Raw genomic sequence first — 26361 nt, 5'->3', positions numbered from 1 at the left:
AAAATGCTTTTCTGGTGGACAGCAGCAGCGTTGCTTTTTCTCTTCATCTGCCAATGGTACTGGAAACGACGTGCATTTGTATCAAAGCTAATGGAGCTACCTGGAACACCACCGACATTTCTAATTGGAAACGTACTTTGGATGATGAAACTGTACACTAAGAAACTGCCTTTTCTTCCTCCTGTTTGTAAGTAGCATTTATTTAAATCATAATTCGATTTAAGTTTGATTTTAGCTTGCATAATTTTTAATAGTTTCTAGTATGTCCATAATTAAGCGAGTGGGACTATGACTGGTCAATAGGGTGGGCCGAAATAAGCCGAATTTTTTTTTTTTTTTTTTCGAAATCAATTTTTAGATAGCGTGCAAAAGTTGCACAGTGAGCTAGTTAGCACTCACAAAAAATTTCTTGGATATTAAAAAATATCTAGCCGGCGCTATTTGACACTGAAAAACCGAAAAAAAGTGAAAAATGAATTTTAAAATGAATTTTTTTAAAAACCTAAATTCCAAATATTTTGCTGAAATGCATCGAAAATGTTATATAATGAGCTAGTTCGAGCCCATAAAATGTTTCATTGATTTTAATGAGCATTTAACCGCTCCTTTCCGACATCAAAAATTGAAGAAAAATGAAAAAATATTGAATTTCTTTAAAAACCAATGTGAAAATTATTTTTCAAAATTAAATCCTAAAATAATTAATTAAATATCAATATTAATCATAGTAATTGTATCACGCAATTGTATCATACATAGTCTTAAAGGAGCGTAGCTAAATATTCTACGAAATGTATAAAAATCTTTGAGGATTTCAACTAATTCACTGACAGATACTTATAATGTTTGCTGAAACTAGCTTCAAACTTTTATTTTCTAGAATTACATATAGAGATAATAAAATTTTGAAAAAGAAATCTTCAAATTTGATTTATAATACCTCATGCATAATGAATATTATTTTTTGGAATAATATTGTCCCTTGTTATCAAATGATGGAAGTTCTTTCCTAGCTTGAAGTTTGGCACGAATATGTCCATCTCGAGCAGTTTCACCGCGAACTTTTATTGCAGCTTCGGTTATTAGATTCATACAACGTTCCACAGCTTGCGTGTGACAGGGAAATTTCTCGAAAGTGAACTCTGTAGGCTGTTCTTTGCACATTTCTTTCAATTGTTGGTCTTTTAGATGCATTGTAAGAGGTGGCTCTGTTACAACACAGTTTGCCCAATCAACTAAATCAACATAATCAACGGCTTGAAAATTGAGTTCAGGACGCTTAAAAAATCGTACACCATCCGAGCTCCTCGTCTTCTTATTTCTAGAGTTCAGAATGCGCCTAACAGCTGATTCCCAAATGTATTTTCTTGAGTCAAACAACATTGTCAACAGTTGTTATTCAGGATGAGCAAAATATGCATTATTTGAGAGAACTTTGAAAAATATCAAATCTTAGATGGTTGCTTACTTCCTTCTCCCTTTATTTGCATTCAAAGTGATAACATCTGATAATGTCTTCATATGTTGGAAGAAATAAAGCATCGGAAGGAGACAAATCTTTTCCAGGTCCAAAACTTGTGCTTGCTCGCGTTACTTTCTTTTTCGCGCGTTTCTCCATAACAGTCGTGTTGTATACCAAAACAAAGGTAATAATGCAATGACATTCGAAATTTCTGTTTAAAACGTTCTGCAGTGAACAATCGAATGCACAGAATTTCGTTCTGACTGAAACGCAGAGAGCAGCCGGGCGGGAATCTTTTCTTTCCCCAAAGATGGACATTGGACACAAGAGAGGACCCCTTTAATTGCTTAACTGCTAACATGGTTTTTCGGGCAAGAGGCTGAGAAAAAGAAGAATATTTGCGTTCAATTCATTGGTCAGTTTAAAGGACTTCAGAGGATTCACATTTTTTCAATATTCAAGTTCTCTATTTGTCAGACATATATAAAATAGTTATAAAATAATCTTAGGAATAATAGAAGCAATTGAGCGTCGTTTATTATCCAGGAGAAATGATTGAAACCGAAGATTAAAAAGTTAGCATCTTATGTAACTATATTTTATTTGAGTGTGTGCATTTTTTTAAAATTGGCGTACAAATGTCACATAAAATTGATTGAATTTTCACTGTTTTTTTTAAGTATTGCGTATTATTTCAGTATTTACTTATTTCGAAACCACTTTTTTTTTTTAAATTTTTCCCATGTTTCAGTTTTAAAGGAGCGTAGCTAAATATTCTACGAAATGTATAAAAGTCTTTGAGGATTTCAACTAATTCAGTGACAGATACTTCTGTTTGCTGAAACTAGCTTCAAACTTTTATTTTTAATCAATCCCCCCCCCCTTTTTTTTTTTTTTGAAAAAAAAGTGCATTTCTGCCCTTTTTTTTCAGTTTTTCAAGATCAAATAGCGCCGGCTAAATATTAAACAAATTTCGCGAAATATTTTCTGGGTAATAACGGGCCCATATAGCAACTTTTCCGCACTATCCAAAAACAGATTTCCAAAAAAAGTTTTTTCAGCCCACCCTACTGGTCAAACCTCGCTCGCCTGACGGCACAATGGTAGTGGTCAAAAATCACTTTCAACTTTTCAACCAAAAATTTCCGTTTCTTGCATGCATTTTAGTTTTAAAAATTGAAAACTTTTTCTAAAACGCAAACCTGTGAGCTATTTTGTAATTGCCTTTTAATATAAACTTTGTAATTATGTTCATTCCTCATATATTTTTAATTATTTCCAAACTAGAACACCCGTTAAGGTATGACGGGTGAAAATGGCTTCTACATTTAAACGAAGCAATTACCTGTTTGGTGAAATTTTGATGGTTGAAACTTTAAACCTTAACTCCAGTGGATTAACCCTAAACTCCAGTAGATAGCGTTCATTGTTGACCACTTTTTCGTCTCTTCATTCTCCTAAAATGACAGTCTTACCAATAAAATAGTTAAGTTACCGTATCCAGTTCAGCCTAGTCAAAAAAAAGCATATCCCTGCATGTCAAATATTACTAAAAAATATTTTAAAAGTATCCCGCCGTCTGGCAAGGTTAATTGTGGGTGGCGTCAAGATCGTTACTCAATCAATGAATTCGCTATTATATACATGAGGATGCTTTTAAGCTGTTCAATTTTATTTACTGTGAATAGAAAATTCCATATATAGCTATTTTTAACTTTATTTTTATTTGTTTGTTGATTTATTTATTTTAATCATCTGCAATAAATCAAAGAAAATTTGTGTTCAACTCTCTTTCATTAATTTACCTCAGGGTTCTGTTTAACAACTGGGTTATCTATGTATTTTGTGAATTGCATTTTCTTATTAAAAAGTAGATTAAAAATATTTTCCCGTTCATTTTCGCTCTTTACTGAACAGATCTTTTTGAGAGAATGATTGGAAGCTTTTTGATTGAGATGAAAGTTGGAGCAAGAGTGTTTTGGTTTGGCACGAAGCCAATTGTCAATTTATTTCGTGCAGAAGTATTAGAAGTAAGAACATTTACTTTCCCCATTTTTTAAATCTTTATCTTTGAAAAGAATAAAATAAAAACATTTTTTTAGCTGCGTAACTTAAAGATTATGTTTCAGTACAATTTGTACAGGTTCGTTATTTCAATTTTTTTCGGGGGTCGTAAAGGGTGCGAACACAATGAAAATTGCATCGAAAATCAATAAAAACCACGCCCACTTTTATCTGAATTCATTAATTTCTCAAAGCCAGGGGGACAATAGCCACTGCCTTCTAGACAAGGAAAGCCAATGCGCTGGAAACATGACGTCACTACAGTGGGTGATCAAATCGTAAAGAGCGATTGCAATTTTCGGACGAACTTAGTGTTCATTTTAAGAAAATTTCAGTAAGTACTAAGATCTTTGTCGACCTTTTTTTTTCTCAGAATAAAATAACAGTAAGAATTTTCTGATATAGCAAGTCCATGAGTGATTTTTTTTTTCTTTTTCAATTGAAGTTTTGGAAATGGTTAAACGAATGTTCATTTAAAAGTATCTATTTCAAAATTCAATCTTTATTTTTAGAGAACAATACCCTGAAAATGATAGCTGGTAAAGAACTGCTTCTAATTATACGAACACTTAATCGGATCGAATTTTTACATACACTTTACAATAGTAATCATTTAGAATCGTTCATTATAACTCATTTTTAAAGATTTTTAAATATTTCATCTATTTTACTGTGTGCAAAAAAAAATAAAAACTGCAATAAAGTATATTAACTGGGATTTTAAAACAAAGTTCAGAGAATATTTGCAGAAATGTCAATAGTGAAACTTGTCTCAGTGAATAAAAAATCTCAATTATGATTTTTTTCCTGTTTAGAAGGCAGTACAATTGCCCCCCTTTTTCCCCCCTAAATGTCGTGCTTAAATTTACTTGTCTTGCAACAAAATTAGTTTTGTGAACAGTTTTAAGGAACATGTAGCAGCGATTCAGGTATAATTTTTTAGATCATGATAACAAAATATTAATAAACGAGGTTCTACTGCATACACTTAACTCTGACGCTGGAAATTTATTCACGCAAATCAAAAGCATTATATTAGTCTTAGTTCTCGTAGATGGAAAAAAAAATAATAATAATAATTTGAGTTCTGAAATTTTGAATCCAAATTATGTGTTTCACAATCACGAGTTGCGACAGGACCCTACTCATTGAAGTTATTTTTCTAGAAACAGCTCCTGTCCTCCCAAGATGGAACCTCCTCCTGGGTGGTTATGTGTGTATAGTTGTGTGTGCGCGTATGTAGGCGCGCGTACGTGTTTTGTAAGCTTGTATGTGTGCGTAGACCTGTGTGTATGCACGGAAGCGTGTGGATATGTGTGTAAAGGCATGTTTGTGTGAATAACTCATTTTTAACGAAATAATTCATAAGTGTGAGCGTGCGTGTGTGTGGGACATGGGCGGTTATGTGTGTATGGTTGCGTGTGTAGGCGCGCGTGCGTGTTGTGTAAGCTTGTATGTGTGCGTAGACCTGTGTGTATGCACGTAGGCGTGTGGATATGTGTGTAAAGGCGTATTTGTGTGAGTGTGTATGTGTGAGCGTGCGTGTGTGTGGGACATGAACGCCTCCGACCAGGAGAAGCAGGTTATGGGGGAAAGTGTTCAGGACCAGAGGGACCGTGCCTGCAGAGGCCGGTGGTGTTGCAGAGGCCCGCGGTCCAAGCTGAAAAAGGAACCGGACCTCAAAGACAGTCAAATGAGAACAATAAGCAATCACGATTGCTCAATAACAACAGCACAATAGCAATAATGATGAAGAGAAAACGATGACGACGACCATGATGACGATGAGGATGTGACAAATCAATTCGGTTCAGTTTTAACAACGTTGTTAAACAGCCGCTCGAATAAATTCGACTTATTAGAAGAAAAGTTGATTCGTTTAAGTTGCCTCACGTGAACACAACGGAAAACACCGGTCAGCTAGTTGACAGGCTACTTTATCTAAAAGTTGATTCAATTAACCGCCTCGTGTGTAGAAGGCCTTACTGTTTTTACATTTGTATAGTCATTCATCTAAAACCTCCAGGACGAGTAGTAGTTGGTCGAAATATTAAGATATTCTGATGAATAAAGTTTAAAGTTGTGGTGAAGATCAATATTTTTGAAATGTTTTACATTTTGCTTTCGTTTATAGAACTAATGGTAAATCTCTTTTTAATGTCCTATTTCAGGCTGTGTTGAGCAGCAATGTGTCATTGGAAAAGTCGTTCGAATACCGATTTTTACAACAATGGCTAGGGTTAGGTTTACTAACCAGGTAAGATTTTATCATTTTTTAGAGAAGCTCCGGAAAACGTTTTTATTTTGTTCTGAACACGGCAAAAAAAAAATGAAGTTTTATTAGCTGAATTTGCATTGCAGTCAAATATCACTGCACGAAAAAAAAAAAAAACCTTCAAAATACTTCTAACACAATTCTTACTGATTCTTATGTAAGATGAGCGAAAAAATTGTAAAATACCTGGGAGGAAAATATCGTTTTTGATTATTTTTTAAACTATTTTAGGGGAAATACCTCCATGCGTTTTCCACATCGCTCTAAATGTTCATGTTTTTTAACTTTGCACCTCTGCAGTCTATCATAACAATGTTAATTGTTAATACAATGTTCCCTTCCTCTCCAAATAAAAATAAAACGAGTCTCAGAACTACTCAGCCAAAAACTCGGGGGCGGGGAAGGAAGTCAAAGGGGCGGCATTTCCAAAAATTGGGACGTAATGGAGGAAAACGGTGGTCATATTTGTTTTCAGGGAGTCACTTTACTTAAGAATAAGTAAGAATGGTGTCAGAAGTTCTATGTATTTTTCATTTTAAGAGACAATAATAGTAATTTTACTGTGTGAGCGTATAAAGAATAATTGATTTTCTTCCTAATACCTAGTAACCTAATAGTAAAATACCTACATTATTCAAAAATGTTTTGAAGTTAATTTCAGCTTGCTTTTTGTTTACAAGTGGTGCATTAGCTACATTCGTCTTCTATAAACGTTTCTATGGAAATTTCCACACTTGCAAAGACAATAAAAACTTTCCAGTTTATGCTATTGTTTTAAAAATTTAGAAGCAATCCTTAATTTGGATTATCTTCTAATAAGAAAATACTCTATGAAGTTAAGATTTTCTCCCGTTTCTACAATTACAATTCGTTTTCCTAAATATTTATAACTTACTGATTTCACTTTTCAATAAAATTATTTCTCTATTTTTCCCCCTCAGCCATGGATCAAAATGGAAAACAAGAAGACGTCTTCTAACTCCTACTTTACATTTTCGAATTTTGGAAAACTATATGGGTGTGTTCCACAATCAATCGATGATTCTGATAGAGAAAATTAAATCAATATCAAATGAAGATTGGATTGATATAAAACCCCACATTATTCTATGCACCCTAGATATTGTGTGTGGTAAGTACTTAAACCTTTTTTCTTTTACAAGGAAGGATTAGAGGTATATTGGAAATATAATGCATTTATCGCTATTGGAAACTAACGATCTTCTAGGTGGCAACATTCCGCAACTGTATGGTAACCGTAGTATTTTTCGTCATGCTACATGGAAACTAATCAAACACAATTTTGTCTTTTACATCACTTTTAATTAATGCCAGTCAAAAAAAAGATATGAAAAATTAATTAACATGCAAAATTATGTTTAAATGTAAAATTAAAGCATTAGGAGTAAATATGATGGCGACATAAGTGATATTTTCTACTTTTCGCCAAAGTTGATACTAAAACAGTCGCAAAGTGCCAATGTACCTGTAATGTCTGTTCTATTCTTGCTATAAAATAAACATCGTGGATAGGCAATCGCTACTGAAAGCTTCCAATTTGTTCGCTAATTCATAAGCGGTGAGCATGGAATGGCTTCTAATCAGGTGGATTGCTACCTATTTGAGCTGTGCTGGGCCCAGTTATGGGCTTAGGTTATGCTAGAGCCGCTATATAGATAGGCCGACGCATCAGCTTAAGTTTAGCCATTTTGGATTGTATTTTTCATTGTTGCACTGCTAGGATTACCACAGCAAAGTTTCGGGTTTCGCCAAATTTGCCAAAGGGAAGTTGCAACCTATTAAATGTTCATATTTTGACTATTGGATATCGTTAATTGACCCTCAAAACTAAAAAATTCACCATCGCCGAATTTTAAAACACCGTGATTGATTTTTAATGAATTTTTAAAAATCCACGCGCAAAAGTGCGCTCTTCTGAAACGTCACGAGCTTACGTCACAGGGCACTAATGGGCAGCCTTCCGCCGAAGATCCCTTGTTTTCGCTGCGGACATTTTGAGCGCGCTGATATTTTTATTTTTTAGAAATTTAATAATCCTTTTGAACACACTATGGAGGCCGGATTCGTTAAAGCACAATCTAATAATCTTCCTCGAGTAACATCAATGATGGTATTCGAATATTTCTGAGAGGATGATAGGTTTAATGTTCCAGAAACGCGAGGAGTTAAATGCGAGGAGGTAAGCCTTACGTTTCGCCTTCGAAGCCAACTGCACGTCCTTCGGCTTCTTTCGAGGCGGAAGAGAGCATGACGTCACTTCCTGTGCCATTTGACGTCATAATCGCTTGAACTTTAAAACTTAATTTTAAAAAAAACTACTTATCGTATCGCAAAATTTTTTTCACCTATGATGTTCATACATGTTACTCTATCATATAAAAATAAAATTGAAAAATCGAGAACTTCCCTATTCATGTGCTGCTAATAATCTCTCGCAGTGAACATTCACCAAACGCGATTACTCGCCAGAAAAGACAACCACTCAAACATGCGCTCCGATCCAAAATGGCTGATCTTAAGCTGATGCGCCGACTCGCATATATAGGGGCCTTAGGTTATGCTGGGCCCAGAGCCTGTTGCTGTTATCACATTTGTTTTTGTATTACTTCGCTTGCCTGCCCTTATTATCGTAGACGGGTGGGGTGGAAACATCAACTGAGTAGATCGATTGAAGATTATAGGTTGACACTTTAACTCCGCTAATGGATAACGGAACAGTAAAAAGTAGGTATTTATGAATAAGAAGTATGGAAAAGCTAAAAAGAAAAGGTTCATAAAGAAAGATCATATCGTCGCCTCAGAGCAACAGTAGGATATCTTAGTGTTATTCCTGGGATTAGATGTCTTAGTGTTGCTCTGAGGCGACGATATAAAGAAAGAATGGAATAGAAAACGTGTGTTTGTATTATTTTGCTTGCCTGCCCTTATTATCGTAGACGGGTGGGGTAAAATTATGCTAAAATGTAAAATTAAGGCATTAGGGGTAAATATGATGGTGACAAAAATGATATTTTCTAATTTCGCTAAAGTTGATAGCAAACCAGTCGCCAAGTTTCCAATGTACCCCCATTGCCTGTTCTATTCTTGCTATAAAATAAACGTCGTGGATAAGCAATCGCTGCTAAAAACTTCTATTTTGTTAACCAATTCATAAACGGTGAAGCTGGAATGGCTTCTAATCCGTTGGATCGCTACATATTTGGGCTGTATTGGGCCCAGCTATGAGCTTAGGTTATGCTGGGTCCAGAGCCTGCTGCTTTCGTCACATTTGTATTATTTCGCTTGCCTGCCCTTCTTATAGTAGACGGGTGGGGTTGAAACAAGAACTGAGTTGAGACCGATTGAATATTATAGGTTGACACTTTCACTACGCTAATGGATAACGAAACAATAACAAGTATACCCAAACCTGTTTTTGTGCGGTCTTTTTGTATGCGTTTTTGTCGGCAAAATTATCATCATTTGGTTTATTTTGATTTCTTTTGAATATAAAATTTTGGATTATTTTCTACGTGAAACATTTTTTATGCGGTCTCTATCCACCGTATAAAAAAATATTTTTTAACTGTTGCGAAAACAACTTGTTATAGCTACTAGTGAAGTTTCGTACAATTTTTTTTATGCGATTTTTTTATGCGGTCCGTATCCACCACATAAAAACAGGTTTTTGTGTATTATAAACAGTACAGGTCTAAAGAAGAATAAAAAGCTAAAACGAAAAGGTCCATAAAGAAATATCATATAAAGGAAGAATGGAATAGAAAACTATAAAATGTGTGCCGATTTCCGTGAATATGTTAGAATCAAATCAAAATGCAGATTGAGGTCCTTATTTGCTATAGTGTCCAAGGTTTCCAGGTGAAAATTCATTAAAATAGCTAAACGGCTTCGTAAAATCAGCCAAAAATAGTCAACCTGTATTAAAAAAACGCTCTCCATTCTAGATCTTCAATCGCAACCATACTAAAATACTTATGAGACATTTTCTGTGTTTTATGTGAAAGATTTATTGATTCTAGATTTAAATACTTTAATATTTTTCTAAATCTATTGTTTAAATAACTCCTTTAATATTTTTTAAGAATTTTAAAAAATTTATGTTTCTTAGAATTAGTTATGTTTTGTATGTTAAATATGATGCGAAATGAGGATCAGTTTAGCTAATGCTTTTGAATTTTTCCCAGTCAAGTGTGATCAAAAATAGCCAAAATCGCTAATATTAACCGAACCTGACAACCCTGGTAGCGCCGTGAACACTACGGTCGTATTCACCCACCGAGGGGGGAACTGTTAATCTTTGCAGGTCTAATGGTTTTATTTGATATTACAAACTTTGATGTGTATTAATTTAGAAGCAAGTGAACCCTTGAATAGGTGAATTAATAGTTTCCCATTATCTTACCTTTATAGAGACTGTGATGGGAGTTTCAATTGGGGCTCAAAAAGGAAGCAATTCGGAGTATGTTAATGCTGTTCACAAGCAAGTATTTAAATATGTTTTTTTTAAATAAATATTCTATTATACGTTTACATGTATATGTGCGTGTGGAACGCAGAGTTTCTTAGTGAACAGGAGATTACCGATCTTGTGTGCACTAAGGAGTAAAGTAAATGGGATTGAGTAAAACGAGATTACGGCCGCAATTTAGTGCTCTTCTTTGACAACCATTGCAACTGACTGGTTAAAATTCAAGTTTGTTGATGGTCGAGGATTACGGTTGTCTTTCGTCAGTAGGATATAAAATAAAAACCAAGCAATTGAAATCCCCAATATATACGGTCGAACTTTGTTAACGTAAATTCACCAAAACAAACCATAGTAATTATTTCACGTTCATCTTATTCGATAAATTACTAAGTCACTGTAAAATCACGGGATCAAACAAGTGTCTTACACTAATTTTTAGCGGGATACTTTCCTGGTTTTTTTTTTTTTTTTAGATATCTATTGGCAGAAATTAGTCAAATTCAATAACATTTTAAACTAAACTATTGTATAAGTATCAAACATTTAAAAATAATTATTATTAAATTCATTAAAAGTGAATTGCTAGCCCGGTTCAAAGCTATCCTGCCATTTAGGGGGGGCAACTGTTAGCCACGTCAGACATGATATTTCAAGTGGATTATTTTGATAAAAGTAGGGCAACTTTAATGTAGAAAATCGATTTTCTAACTGTTTAAGAACTCCTCTTTTGAACTGTACAACATCAACAAATTTCTATCATTTATAATATTGTACGTAGAAGGATCACCTGCTCGTGGTGCCTCTTGCGAATTCTAAACGATCCGTATAACGTTTATAGGTTAAGCAGGGTTATTTACAGGAGATTACTGTGACCATCCAAAAATTTCCTCATTTGGTAAATTTTGTCTGACGGTAAATTTTGTTTCATTCGGAAAAATTATCATCATTCGACGAAAAGTGGAGTTCTATTTGGCAAAACTAGCATCTTTCGCCAACATTTGTAGTTCCATTCAACAAATTGGGAATTTCTACCACCCAAAAGTTTTAATTCGGGGCGCCCCTGTTGTTACGAGCTATCAACCGTTTCAGGGAAGCTCATCTTTACTGATCAGTGTGTCGCCTAAAGGGTCAATAATCAAGGGAGTTCAAGTTCTCTTTTTTTTTTCAATAGTCAAATGCACTAAAAAGTTTTAATCCGCTCATATGAAACCAATGTAACTCGAAGATATCCTTAATGCCTGTCCAAATCTTTAATGTTTATTTATTGCCATTCTATTTATCTGTAACCCATACAAAGGCAGTTCTTCTTACAAAAGCTACAACAAAGAAACTAAATCTACTAACACAATAAACTGCATCTATGTAGTTTCTTATTTATGAACTTCTGTATTTCCTTTTATTAATAATTATTTATATTTATTAAACATTATTTATTATACATTATTATATTTAAACATTATTTATATCTTCCAGCTTGGGAGGCCTTTTTACTGAACGTATTGTTCACCCGTGGTTGCAGTCAGATTTCATTTTCCAGTTCTCCAGAACGGGAAGGGATTTTGCCAAAGATATTAAAATCTTACACGACTTCACGGAAAAGGTACATATAAGAGAAAATGTCAATGTCATCGCATCTTTTCATTTTCCGAAATAGATGCTCACTGTATCCCCCTTAACGGGTTCACCCAATGGTATCCTTCACTTCATTAGGTGTCGTATGAGGAAGAATAACAAAATGTTTAAAAATGCTTCTAAAAGGAAAAAAACACTCTAGCCTGAGCTTGGATTTTCAAGCTTGAGTTTCGTAAGAAAGAAAAGAAAAAAAAGAGAAAAAAAAAAAATAATTTGAATTTTAACATCTTGATTTCAAATTACGTTTTTCGCAATCACGAGTGTGTGTGTGTGTGTATGTAGGCGTGTGTGTTTGTATGTGTGTGCGTGCATGCATGTGTGTGTTTGTGTACAGGCATGATTGTGTGGGTATGTGTGGGTGCGTGTGTGTATATGTGTGTAGGTGTGTGTATGTTTGTGTCTGTGTGTATGTACGCGTGTGTGTATGTACGCGCGTGTATGTGTATGTACGCGCGTGTATGTGTATGTACGCGCGTGTGTGTATGTACGCGCCTGTATGTGTATGTACGCGCGTGTGTGTGTATTTACGCGCGTGAATGCAGGATATGGACGCAACCTGGAGACTGTTTTCTCTGACGGAGCAGCAGCGGGAGGGGCCGGTCGACGGTGGTGCTGCAGAGGGAGGCCGGGGGAAAATAAAATCATAGGAATTCAAAACAGTCAAATGAGAACAATAAGCAATGTGATGGCTCAAAAAAGTGTAGTAATATGAAATCGCTATACCAGCACAGTAACAAAAAACAAACGTCATGTGAGGTGTTTAATCATTTTATTGAACAGAAAGCTAGCCGCCCTGCTTGTTTAGGGGTAAGAGTAGTTTCACTGCGAGAGGGAGGTCCCGGGTTCGAATCCAGGCTCAAGCACGGATAAACTTTCTCTCTCCTGTTCTTGTCCTTTCTTGGTGTGAATGCGTTGCAGGGACGTAACTAGAGGGGGGCAGACGGGGCTCGTGCCCCGGGCGCCAGATTTGAGGGGCGCTAAACTGACTAAATAAATGCTTAAATTTAATTTTTGAAAAACGGACAAGTTATTAGAAGCCCCCCCCCCCCAAAAAAAAAGAAAAAAAAGAAAAGAAACACGCTGTCCAGGCGCTGGCAGAAAGTTTGCCTGGTTTAATGTGGATAAAGAGTGGGAAGGAGAGACAGAGAGAGAGAGAGAGTAGGAGGGCGCAGTAAATAGCATGAATGTGTTTTCTCAGAGTGACCAATACTTGTTATATCTTATTTAAGAATTTTCCTCTGGGAGGAGGAATATGGGAGCTAAACTGAGGGAAGTACACACCAATACAAAACATCGGAAATGCTCAAATGTCCTTTTTTCTACAATTGAACGTCATAAAGCTGTCAACATGATGTCTTCCTCTCAGCTTTTACAATGACGAGAACTTGTCTACCCCACCTCAAGGACCTGAGGGAAAATCGTTACTGTTCCCTTGGCCGTAGCCAATGGCTTAGAAATTGGAGCCACTATCTTTGTCCAACGGAACCATTCTCTAAAGAGTCTCTTCTCTAGATCGTACCACGAACTTTTTTTCTGCGTTTTACTACGTTCTCAGGATATTTTTTACTCATCTTGTATAGTTTTAAATCAATTATAAGATATATCGAAAAAACTATTTGTAGCTGAATTCAGAAAGAGAGCGAAAGATCACGAAAAAGAAGCCCCCAACAATCTTCATCTTATTTATCATCGTGGTTAACTGTTAAAGATGTTAGGAGCGAGTAGGTAAGGCATTGTTTTATATAATTTGAATGATGTAATACACATTTGTTGAATTTTATAATTTTTCTCATTCTTGGAAAAAAATTTCACACTATAATAATGAAGATTCAATATAAAGTTCGGGAGGCTGCCAATTTTTCTTTAGAAAATACTAGGGTTATTTTGAGGATAAATTGAACTAAAACGATAAATTTTCGACTCAGTTTCAATACATTTTTTCCACCCACACAATGTTTTAAACAGGCTTAAATCATCAACGTCAATCAATGTGTCAGAAATCAGCTATTTTTTACGGCTCTAAAGTTATTGAACTTTTCTTTGATATTTTTGATGCATATTTATAATTACAGTAGAACCTCGTTTATCTTGCCCCTGTTTATCCAGATCTCCGGCTTTTCCAGATCAAATTTTTAAAGTTAAAAAATATATTCACTGAAATGATATAATTCTAAATTATGATAGTCAGAACGAAACTGTCAATGTACCAAATATTGCTCTTAAATTTTTATTAAATACACAACTCCTGCATAGGACATGCAATAAATTATAGTCATCTCATAAACAACATGGCATATTTGGAGTGTCATTCCTACACCACAGCAGCTGAACTAAAAATGATTAAGTGTTTGTGAGTAACAATCCTATGTAATTTTGTTACAGCGTTTTTTGCTGTTATAAAAGATAAGTCTGCTTATTTACGAATGTGTTTTACAAGTTACCCGGATTTTCGTTATCCGGATTGCCTTTGGTCCCCGCTAGTTCGGAAAAATGAAGCTGTACTGTAAATGAAAATAACCTGAACGGAAGCGCACTGAAAGCATATAACATTTAACATTTTTAAGATATGTGTTTTTTTTTTTTTTTAATTTTTTTAAAGGTTAACAGAAAAAGTTTTGATCTCAAGCACATTAGGTTTCTGTTTTTCTATTAACTGTTTCTCAGATGTCGCATTTATAAGGCTCATGGCATTATAGGCAGCGGACTCCTTTATCACTGCCTAATTCAAATATGGCTTCCAGTGGTGAAATGGTTCAAAAATGATACCAAATGGAATGTTATTTATCGATTTGTTCTACTGGTTAAAGAGTACTCCATCACGGTGTACCGAAAAGTTACATTACAAGACATGTCTAAATTGCAAATGCATTTTGTGTAAAATTCGTCCTTGGCTCATATGACTCGGTGCGAAACAAAGGGATGTAAGTGGATATTTTCCAGTTTTGAGTAAAACGCGATGGCCTAGGTAGGCTTTCATTGATTTTTTTTCTAAATCATGCTATACAGCAGCACCTACCAGGGCTACTAGTACTATCTCTTGCCCCAAGACAGAAGAGGGGGTTCTCCTAACATTTGCACTGGTTATCTCCAAATTTTTAATTTTGCCCTAGTGTTAACATTATGAAGTTTCTCGGGGATTTTTTTTTTTTTTTAGTTTTGTACGGGGAGGGGCGCCGAAACGAGGTCTTGCCCCTGTTCGAAAATGACCTAGTTACGTCCCTGATGCGTTGTTATGCTGTGAATGGTTACCTACCCTATAAACGGCTTCTTATAGCATGCGTGTACTGTGGAAGTCGGACCTCACACCAAATTACGGTACTGTTGGAAAAGCGAAGCAGCGCACCCCCCGAAAAGTCAGCTTGATTGGTACACAACAACAACAACAACAGAAAGCAATGCCTTTCGTTGCCAGAGTGTGTACCGTTTTTGGACATGGGACGAACTTGAGTACCGTTTCGATGTGGTTCGAGCAACATTCGGTGCACACATTGAACTCTGGTAATAAAAGGCATTGCTTTCGGTTCAATAAAATGATTGAACACTCACCTGACGTTTGATTTTGTTGCTGTGACGATACTACGATTACTTTTAATTATATTTTTTTTTCATACATTCCTACGACTATTTGTTGTCTTCCTACAAATTTTTGAAGCATACCAACGACTTTTCGGACATCCTGTATTTCGAAGTTAAGTATTGGAAGAAATCAGTTTTCTTTCACTAGTTTCACGCAAAACGGGTGCGCCTCCCATGACTCGTAGTTGAACCATGTGGCTTGGGATGTTTGTCTCAGCTTTTCCTTACACAGTGATTGAACTTGTTCCCTCCAGGTACTAATTCTTACTCTAAGTCTTGAACCCTCACGAATACGGTGCAACTTGTTATATTTAAGAAATATTATTCGTTTATCATTGTGTAAACACATATTATTTGTAAATAAGTCTTCATTAAAAATATTAAGTTTTATTAAAGTTCGTATTGATTTGAGTTTTGGAGAGATTAAAAACCGCGTTTAGAAATTTGAAAAACCTCTAAAACAGAGAAGTTTTATCTAGACCAAACTTTTGCGAACAATTCGAGTAAAAAGTTTACTAATTCTGCAACACATTTTTATCATAAATTCTCAACTATCAACTATCAAAGGGACCTTTGGCCCTCAAACTATGAAGGACTGCGTGCCAGGCGCCTTGCCTTCAGAAGACAACACAATAGATGGTGGTGCCATCTATGGACAGTTTGAGAATTTAGAATCAGGCCAGGAGCCGAATAACTTCTGGTCTGGCACCCAACAGAGGTATCGTTTCACTTGGAGGACATTGTGACCACGAGTATATTTAACGTCGCTCAGTCTCATAAATTAAATTTGGTAAAAATCTGACATTGATTGTTGCCATTCTAAGGTGCAGATATATTATCCGTAATCAAAATTTTATTTCGTCATTCCTGTGAAATATATTTAGTTCTACTCACATATATTCATAAACTGCTTATTGTCTAACATAATTGTTGTATGTTTCTTTTCTATATTAAGGTAATAAAAGAAAAAAAGGAAAAGCTTTTAAAGGAGCGTTCTATCGCAAATAAAAATGAGAATAAAGATGAAGGTTACTTCGGAAAAAAGCGAGAAACATTCATGGACTTGCTTCTTAATCTCCACATCGACGGTGAAAGTTTGAGTGAAGAAGACATCAGAGAAGAGGTGGATACTTTCATGTTTGAGGTATCGAAGTGGATTTCTTATTTAGGTTATTCTACGCGTGACTATGGAAGCATAAAGACCAGCAAACTATGTTGGTTTCTCCGTTCAGTAATCATTGTCACAAATCCTCATATATATTATAACGAATTCACTGATCGAGCAACGTTCTGACGTCATCAACAATGAAACTCTCGCCATATCATGATAATTTGATATTTTTTCGGTAATGTTTGACAGGCAGGGAAATGCTTAATTTTGACGACGCTGAACTGGATCCGGTAACTTAACTGTTTTACTGGCAAGACTGCAATTTTAAGAGAATGAAGAAACGAAAATGTGGTCAGCAAGTAACGCTATCTACTGGAGTTAAGGGTTAATCCACTGGAGTTAGGGTAAAAATTTCAACTATCAAAAAAACATCAAACAGGCAATTGCTTCGTCCAAATGTACTAGAAGCAATTTTCACCCGTTAACCTTGACGAGCGATTTTCTAGTTTATAACAATAAAAGTAAACCAAAAAACATCATTTCTAGCATCAAAATAAGCTTAAATTCCATGTATCTTCAATTTTTACTCACAAGCTGCACATAAATAGTGAGTAATGGAATTTTTCAATTCAACTTTAATCCTCTTCTTTTGCTTAGCTTCAGTTGAAATAGTGCATGTGTCCTTATACATGATAGCAATTCAATATTTTGTAATCACATTCAATAATTAACCACTATTAATATACATATGTAGTTTAATTTTAAGGAAAATTTTTACATAAGTTCCCTAATATATGGGCGAAAATCGAAGATTTTTCTTTTCATGATAAAATTTGTTTGACGTTTCCAGACTAATTAGAACAGGAGCAATAAGTACTTTTAGCCCGATTTTAAATGCATTTCCAATTTTAACTTTCATTTCAGTTTAACTTTAATGTAAAGGAATCAGGCAGTCTTAATTTTCTTATTGCTAGCTATTCATTACCATGGAATGCATATAACATGTACAATTTGCATGAAGAGCACCCCATGATTTTTTAGATCAGAAAAACAATTGCCAGTTGTTTTTCAAATTAAATGAAAAGTTCCGAACGAAGTTCATCTTTTGCAAAAGAAAAAACAAAAAAAAACTTTTAAATGATGTCTTAATTTAAGATGTGTAACAGTTCTTTGCTCCCCATTTTTGCGAATTCGTATGATTTGCTCATACTCTTGCATTGTATACCTTCTTTTTCTGTAAAACTAGAAAGTTGCCCGTCAATGTATGACTGGTGAGAATTGCTTCTCTGTTGTTGTTGTTGCTTGTCCCACTTGGCAGACAGAAACATCATACCAAGTCCATGAAGCCGTGCGAACGAAGTCCCTCCAAAACAGCAGAAGGGTCGGAATACAGCTGATTCAGGTCACAGCCGATGCAAGAGAAAATATGGGCGGGAGCAGCCTGAGTCAAATTGCATTTTGGGCATAAGGGGAAAACCTTAATACCAGCCACATGTCGCTGTGCTCGAGTGTGTCCACTTCTCAGTCGGGCTAGGACGGCTTGATGTTCTCTACTACTTGCCCGAAGTAAAGCAGCACCAGGGCGGGATGCTTTGTACCATTCATGAATAGGGGGCTGTCTCCAAGAGGAACTGATGCTTTGCTTAACACGGGTTGCAATTTCTGAAAAAGAAAGGCATCCGTTATTAGGAGAAATCTCTCGGCTCACCTGACGAGCCAGCCCATCAGCAATCTCATTTCCAAATACATCCACATGTGACGGTATCCATTGAAAAGTAATGGTGAGACATTTACTCAAGTGTTTTAGATGTTGGATTATGTTCAAAGTCGTTTTGTCACCTTGTTTCCACCATTCAGACAGATGCTGAATAGAGCTTCGGCTATCACTCAAGATCCAAATATCAGTACTAACACTCTCTGTTTGCTTCTCTTCTTCTACCTTTGAAGGAAGCAAGCAATTGCCTGTTTGGTGATATTTTGATTGTTGAAGTTTTAAACCTAACTCCATTAGATAACGTTCATCCGCTTTTCGTTTCTTAATTCCCCTGAAATGACAGTCTTACCAGTAAAACAGTTAAGTTACCGGATCGAGTTCAGCCTTGTCACGATAAAGCCTTTCCCTGCATGTTAAACATTACCAAAGCAAATTATCAAATTATCATGCCGTGGCGCGAGTTTCATTGTTGAAACACGCGGGTTACTCGATCATCGGCTATTATTTAGATGAGGATTTTGTTTTCAGCTTGATAGTTCCATACATTTAGTAAATTAACACGAATAACCTTAAAGTGTCCGTTTTTGTACAAGTAGTAGAAGAAACTTTTTCTAATACGATAGCTATATTGGCACAGATTTTACTTTTAAATGTAAAATGAAAGAAAGGAGTTATAAACTAACTATAGCATATAATAGAAAACAAATTGATGTTGCTTTTAATTTCTTAAGTACTTAACACCGTGAAAATGTTAAGCATTTTCAAATGAAGTTTCGTAAATATACTGAAAGTTCATATTGTGAGGCTCTGAGAGGTTGAGCTCCGACTCTGACAATGTTTACCTCTGCTTCGAAAAATAGGGAGCGGTAATTGGCGCTAAGTTGAGTTGATAAACTTTCTTAGTAGTTTTTCAAAAATATTCAAACTAAAATCCAAGCCAATAACACGTCTATTTTTCACTAAGCTCCCCTAAAAACAGGTAAACAAAGTCAAGGTCACAGCTCAAATAACCAGAGCTACATTATAATTCTAATCAAACACGCTATATTTAAACTTTTCAGGGACATGACACTACAGCTATGGGAATTATTTTTGCGCTGTACTGCATTGGCTTGCATCCACATGTCCAGGAAAAGATCGACGCAGAGCTGCATGACATATTCGGAAGTGACAAAAATCGACAAGCTACGCAAGATGAGCTGCGAAATATGAAGTATTTAGAATGCGTTTTAAAGGTAAAAAATAAAAGAGGCGATTAGTATTAAAGCCAACTCATTTTTTTTTTTTTTAATTTCCGTACTTAATTTGATACTTCTTCTTGGTCGATGCTACCACGCTACAAAGTGACCTGGAATACTTTTTAATCCATCGAAAACCTCTGCAGAAAACTGGTTTTATTTCAAAACCAGCTGAATCTGTGAGGCCTTTTACGCATACGAGGCAGTTAGTTGAACAAACTTTTCGAAAAAGTTGCCTGTTTACTAGTTGACTGACGTTTTAAGTTGTCTAATAAGCCGAATTTATTCGAGCAGCTGTTCCACAGTTCTGTTAAAACGGAGCCGAGTTGAATCAACTATAGTTGAGGCAAGCCTAACCTGACAGCATTTTAACGGTAGAATTGAGCTCGATGTACTTTTCACAGCGTTTGTCTGCATAAAAATTCTGAATCTGGTCCATGGGCGACGGCGGATTCATATGCAGAAAGGTACCCCCGCATGTAAATCGCAAAGAATTTTTTTTTTTTTTTTTGCTATTTTTTTATTTATTTATTATTAGTTTTTAAAAATTCAATTTATCTATTTTAATTTTATTTATTTTGAAGCGAATACTGAGATGTATTTTTATCTTTGTTAAAGTTAATTAATTTATCATTTTTACACATTTCTCCGATCATAATATTTTTGCACTTTTCTAATTTGGCCTTGATTAAAATATAATTAATTTTACTAATTCAAAATAATTACTTAATAAAAAATTAAAATAATATTACTATTAAAAATATTAGATTAATATTGCTTTTAAAAATGTATTTATGTATTTATTTTGAAAAGCCAGGGGGTGAAAGTGCCTCCCTTGCAGCCCCTTACCGGTGCTGCAAGGAAGGCGTACTGCAGCGCCGGAAAGCGTGCTCGACACAAACGTGAGATTAATAATTTTTGTAGCTTTTCCCTTTCTGATTAATTAAGTTTTATTTTTGAAAGTCATGGGCAGGTGGAGTGGACCACCCTGCCGGCAATCATGGACATAAACATTGAGATTGATATATTTCGTGATTTACTAGGTAGTTTAAGTATTTTGTAGCTTGTCCTGCGGTTTAAAATGAATTTAATTTCATTTATTTAATACAAATAATTATTTTAAGAAAGTTTAAATATTTAAAAATATATTTGTTGAAAAATCTTTTTTTTAACCAGGGAAAGGGCAGGGGGGGGGGAGTGCCAGTGCACCCATGAATTAACTCCCTTACTTTTTCAAGGCACGAGCCGCCACTGGTAGCGGCACATTGCCTGGCGTGCCTGATGAGTTGATTGTCGAGTGAAGGATGCCTGGCGATCCCTTCACGTTCTGCCTGATGCAAATCCGGATTACTGCTCGTTCCAAAGTTAATTCAACTATGTTGCCTCGTGTGAACAAGACCTGATTCCATTGTAAAATAACACCGGTTAGCATCGACAACATTTTTACAATAAATTGCAAATTCAACTCACTTTTTTTTTTCGTTTACAAGGTAATACATGATATAAAATTGAGATACCACATGAATTTAATTAGAGTTTAAAAAGAAAACGACAAAAAAAAAGTCGCGATTTATCTCAAACCTGTACGAAATATGTTTACCTATTAATAATTAGACAATACTACTAATAAAACAAAAACAAAAATGGAACAATCAAAGGTCATTCATTTAACAAAAGCATTGGCGTGGATGTCACCTCCGCATCCGCACCCAGGTAATGCATTTCGTTTCATAAACGTTTTAAATGATTGTCAATGTTCTGGCAATCATTTTACTACGTTTAAACGTTATGTCTGTGACCTGAGTATCCAACGTACAGTGCTGGTAAAAAAAATTGCATCACCGTCCCATTTTCACAACAATGGGATTATGTGAGAAGTTTTGGTCGACCGATTAACGATGAATGTATGTGAAATTCTGCAACACGTATGAAATAAACATTTAACAGCAGAAATCCGATAATTGTTTACGTAGATCGAGGCTGTTTCCGGGCCAAGGCAAACTGCTGACCCCATGCTCATTTTTCCATTTCTGAACCTGCGTGTGAGTTCAGAGAAAAAAAATTACTTAACTCCATGGCAGGATAAAGGTTTTTAAATTGTTACTTACCAGTTTTTCCCTATGACACGGAGCAGAATCATCCTGGAAAATGACGTTTGGAACTAAAGTAAAGTGATCCCGGATAGTAGGAAGCAATTTCTTCTCCAAAATGCCAATATACACCTGAGCGTTTACTGTTCCTTGCACAAAGTGAAGCCCACCAACTTCTTGATCAGAAATACATCTTCAAATCATCTAGGATACGGGATGCTTGACTGTGTGTTGAATGCAGTCGGGATGGAATTCCTCTTCTTTGCGGTGCGAGTGATGCAATTTTGTTTACCACTACTGTATTTTTAAGGATTTGCTGTACCATACCTATGTGAAAGAATGGTGTGTGTGCGCGTATGCGATATATCGTCGCCTCAAAGCAACAGTCTGATATCGTACTATTACTTATGGGATTACATATCGTACTGTTGCTCTGAGGTGACGATATGTGGGGGAAAAAGAGTTTAAGCCATTTTTATTGCCTTTCAGGAAAGTCAAAGATTATTTCCTTCTGTTCCCATGATTGGAAGACATTTGAATGAAGACATCAATTTCGGTAAATTATTTCAAGTGTTTTACAAACATCATTCATGTTCATACAAATTATACTAATTATAAAAATTAACAAATTATACTAATTATACAAATTATAGGTGTGTTAAAAAAGAAAGTGGCTACTGATAAAATTGCTACTACCGAGAATTGGCTACTAAAAAAAATTTCCATTTTTAACTTTAACTGAGAGCTTGAGCATTGCACTTCCGTGCTGAGCACAAAAGTGGTATCTGCAGTCGAGCTCAAAATGAGAAATTGTTTTTTAAAGTTTTCCCCCTTCTTATATTTGATTCGCATGCCACTTTTGCAGACTTTTTAAAAAATGTTTCTCACTTTTAGATGACAATAGACCATCGTGAAGTACATTGCAAAGAATCACCTGGTAACAATAACTTAATTTTGTAAACAAGTACAGATACAATTTCCGGGCTTAACACGGCAGTGTATTTCAGTGTCATAACAAACACGAAAAAATCTGTATGACTAGAAACTATCGAATGCACCTTTTATAAATTATTTTTTTCATACACAGATGGATACACAATTCCAAAAGGTACAACACTCCATCTGAACTTCTATGTTTTGCACCGAAATCCGGAAGTTTTCCCTAACCCGGAAAAATTTGATCCAGATAGATTTCTTCCTGAAAATTCTCTCAACAGACATCCGTACGCGTACATCCCGTTCTCAGCAGGACCACGAAATTGCATTGGTAAGTTAACAACACTGAAAATAAAGCTATGACGAAAACAATATTATTACAATTACATATATTTTAAATGCAAAATGTATTGTGATAGATTCTGTTAATGTACTCAGTAGTTTAGTAGTTATGCCACGGGGAGAGGGTGGATGAACTGGAAACGGAAACAAAACGCTTCATTTTTTAGCGGGTAGGATCAGTGAGAACGCGTGAGACCGACAAAAGAATCCAGCAGAGTGCGACAAAAATTGAAAGTTCAAAACCAGTCTGCAAGATAAATCGACAAGATTACTCGTCAAAGTTATATCAGCACCGAGAAATGCTTAAAATGCAATGCTAAAATCATAAAAACTAGAAGTACACGATGCCTGTGGATTATGTCTCAGAAATACGTTATAATCCTCGTTAACTGAATCTAAAATTTTAGGGTTTTTTTTCTTCTCTAAGTAAAAATTACCGTTTCGCGTTCTTGCTAATCCTACTTAATACAAAATGAAGTGTCCTGTTTCCGCTTCCAGTTCATCCGTCATCTCTCCCCGGCACAACTGCAAATGTAACGTAATGCGAATGTAGTTTCAGTTCCGACCAAAATCAAACGAGCACAAATTTATAAACAGTTACCAAAAACATCGACAAGAACTCCCGGGAATGTATTCGAAGTTTATTAAAATTCCTTTGAGATAGGTGAATATTTATAAAATAGGCTTGGTGAATAGAAAATACTTTTAGCTTATCCATTATGTATTTAAAAAATACACTTTGCCAAAAAGGTCGTATCTCATTGTAAAAAAGCTGAACAGCTAGGAAAAGGTATTAAATAAGAATACGCCATTCAATCACATATCACGTTATAACAACCATTTTAAATTGTGTTCCCTAGGAACAGTACTAACATCTGGAACGAACCTCAACTCTGACAACAAAAAGATTTTCGGTATGAAATAATCATGCATGCACTAAGAGTTCAACCGACATGCAATAAAAAAATGAAAATAATAAAAACAGATGAATCCGCGTAAAAGCGCACGCTAGTACATATTCCTTAATGTAGCGATAATAATGTATGACAATGCACAATGGTGAGAAGTTTTTGCCACAGTTGTGTGACAAATTTTGCTGTCCTGACATTTCAAAAGTTTTTCATACAATACCACGCATGATTTTTCCATACGCTGATCAATTTGAGCAAGAAGAAAAGTAAGTGTTGCCTTTCGAAAATTTTGAAATTCTCCCACTATAACCGTGAGTTCCGTGTATTTTTAAACCATCACAATCGTGAGAATATACCTTCAAACAACCATGTCTAAAATTTAGGTTTGACTAGTTCAGCGGAAAAACCGATAGAGTTTTTTTTTTTTTTTTTTTTACAGAGGACGGGGCTTTTTTTTTTTTTAACCATTCTGTAGTTGGCTATCCAGTGCAAACATCATCAGTAAGTTAAGGCAAACGATCAAGTGCAGTGCACTATGTTACAACCAACAAGTTCTCTCATTATAAATGCATTCGTCGTTTTCTAAATAATGTTTTAGGCACTCATTTTTTCCTTACTTCCAAAAAGTATACATATATGCAAGAGTATTGCTAAACAAAAAGATTGTCAAAAAAAAAAAAAAACATCGATGCATATATAATTCTTATCACAGAAAAAACGTTCATTTTTCAGTGAAACTTAGTTAATATTCTAACTTCTCAATGTTTTTTTTTCCAGGACAAAAGTTTGCTATGCTGGAGGAAAAAATTATAATAAGCAATATCTTAAGAAATTTTGAAGTCAGTTCCATTGATCCCAGGGACAAGCTTCAACTTATTATTGAATTCACTTTAAGAGCAGCCAATCCTGTAAGACTGAAGTTCATTCCCAAGAAATAGTATATGCTTCATTTGGATTCAGCAACTTTAAATGTTCCTTTCAAAGGACTCTTGTATGAGTATACACTAGGGTGTCCCAAACAAAAACGAAAGTCGATTTTTCAAATTTTACACCCTCTTATATTTTTCCTTTTAGATCAAAACAATTGTTAAAAAAGTTTCATATACATTTAACAACAGCAACTCGTACCCAGAGCCGTCCCAAGAGGGGGGCGAGCAGGGCAATCGCCCCGGGCGCCACGAAATGAAGGGGTGCCTCAAGGCGCCCCTCGTTTCGACGGAACACGGCGACATTCACACGAAAACGACATGTTCCCGAGGGGCGACTTGCGGCGCCCCTCATTGTATAAAATGCCCCAATTGTATAAAATTAGGGTCACCTTGCGGAGCCCCCTCATTTCGTGAATCATAGATACACAGTCATAGACACACAAAATAGAGAATCATTGCAATCATTCTCTATTTTTCTAGTACACGAAAATATTCCTCTCCAAAGCATTCGTTTCCTTTGTATCATTGAAGCAGATACAATTTCTGAGAATATAACTATTTAGATTCAAACAAAAGGCACTTCTCCTTTGTTTAGTTCTCACCAAATTTGCTTGAATTCTGTCCCTGCGGGCAAGTGACGTAACTAGAAAAACGTTTTAAGGGGGCTCATTCAAAAAAAAAAAAAACAATCTTTTTGATCGGTTAGGAAAAAAGGTCAAAAGCTGTCCGGTCAAAATTTTGAAACCTTTAGTTTTAAAAAACGCAATTTTAGCCTTAAAAACGCGATTATAGGCCATGTTTATTGACGTTATGGTAAGGGAGGAAACTTAGAGACTGTTTCAGATCGATTATTATTATTTTTTAAATATTGAAATCAATTCCTTCCCCCTGCAAGTTTTCGAAGTTGAAGTTTCAAAAACGCAACTTTAGACAAACGCTGAAGATTTTATGGATAGGAGGATCTGGAGCATTTCACAGGAAAATTGTTCAAAATGATTGTTCAAAAAAATTAAGCAATGTTTTACATTCAAGGGCTATTCAACTTAATTTTTTTGTAACTGTCGTTTTCAAAACCCATTGCTTGTGATATTAAAGAAAGGCGGCATAAGGACCCCTGCACGAATATTTTCTTTAACTTAAGTCTTAAAATGCAATTTGTAAGGCCATATTTTGTATCATTAAGGACAGTGATTTTTCGATATTAGAGCTCCAAAAACGCTATTCTGAGCGATGCTCGATGTTGTTGAGTATTTGTGGGCTTCTCCCTAAAACTTACAAATGTTTGAACAAAAGAATAAGATCTTTGTTTATAACATATATGAAAGCTGGTATTAAGTTGGTACAAGTAAAACCAAAAAACTCTTGAAAAAAGTCATTGGATGAATCTAGATCGAAATTTGATTTTGATGTAATTTACTTCGATAAATACATTTTCTATTTATAATCAGCAAATTATTTATTCGTGTTCTTAGTTTGATCAACATGATTAACCAACTCAATTTTAATTGTTTGTTTTTTATCTAGTAGGATAATATTTTACCAGATAAATATTTGGATTTTTAGCATTTCCATTTTTCGAAAAGTTTTTGGGG

At 35.3% G+C, this 26361-nt stretch overlaps 1 protein-coding gene across 1 annotated transcript; it reads left to right on the top strand.

The window, feature by feature from the left end:
• The first annotated feature begins 5081 nt into the window (after positions 1-5081).
• LOC129216289 (cytochrome P450 4c3-like) lies at positions 5082-24778 on the top strand. Its single transcript, XM_054850499.1, has 10 exons — positions 5082-5108; positions 5698-5783; positions 6743-6933; positions 10233-10281; positions 11764-11890; positions 16454-16642; positions 19385-19558; positions 22141-22207; positions 22739-22918; positions 24618-24778. Exons 1-10 carry the CDS (start codon positions 5082-5084, stop codon positions 24776-24778), a joined length of 1251 nt encoding a protein of 416 aa, XP_054706474.1.
• The last annotated feature ends 1583 nt before the right edge of the window (positions 24779-26361 follow it).

This window comes from Uloborus diversus, chromosome 2 (genome assembly GCF_026930045.1).
Source record: "Uloborus diversus isolate 005 chromosome 2, Udiv.v.3.1, whole genome shotgun sequence".
Lineage (NCBI taxonomy): Eukaryota > Metazoa > Arthropoda > Arachnida > Araneae > Uloboridae > Uloborus > Uloborus diversus.
Note: the sequence above shows the minus strand (reverse complement) of the source record. Positions and strands in the feature narration are given on the sequence as shown.

Excerpts from the sequence above, each read along its gene's own strand:
- LOC129216289 (XM_054850499.1), top strand. The coding sequence starts at position 5,082 with ATGAACGCCTCCGACCAGGAGAAGCAG. Across the intron at positions 5,109-5,697 it reads CCTCCGACCAGGAGAAGCAG|GCTGTGTTGAGCAGCAATGT; the intron begins GTTATGGGGGAA and ends GTCCTATTTCAG. Across the intron at positions 6,934-10,232 it reads CACCCTAGATATTGTGTGTG|AGACTGTGATGGGAGTTTCA; the intron begins GTAAGTACTTAA and ends TTACCTTTATAG.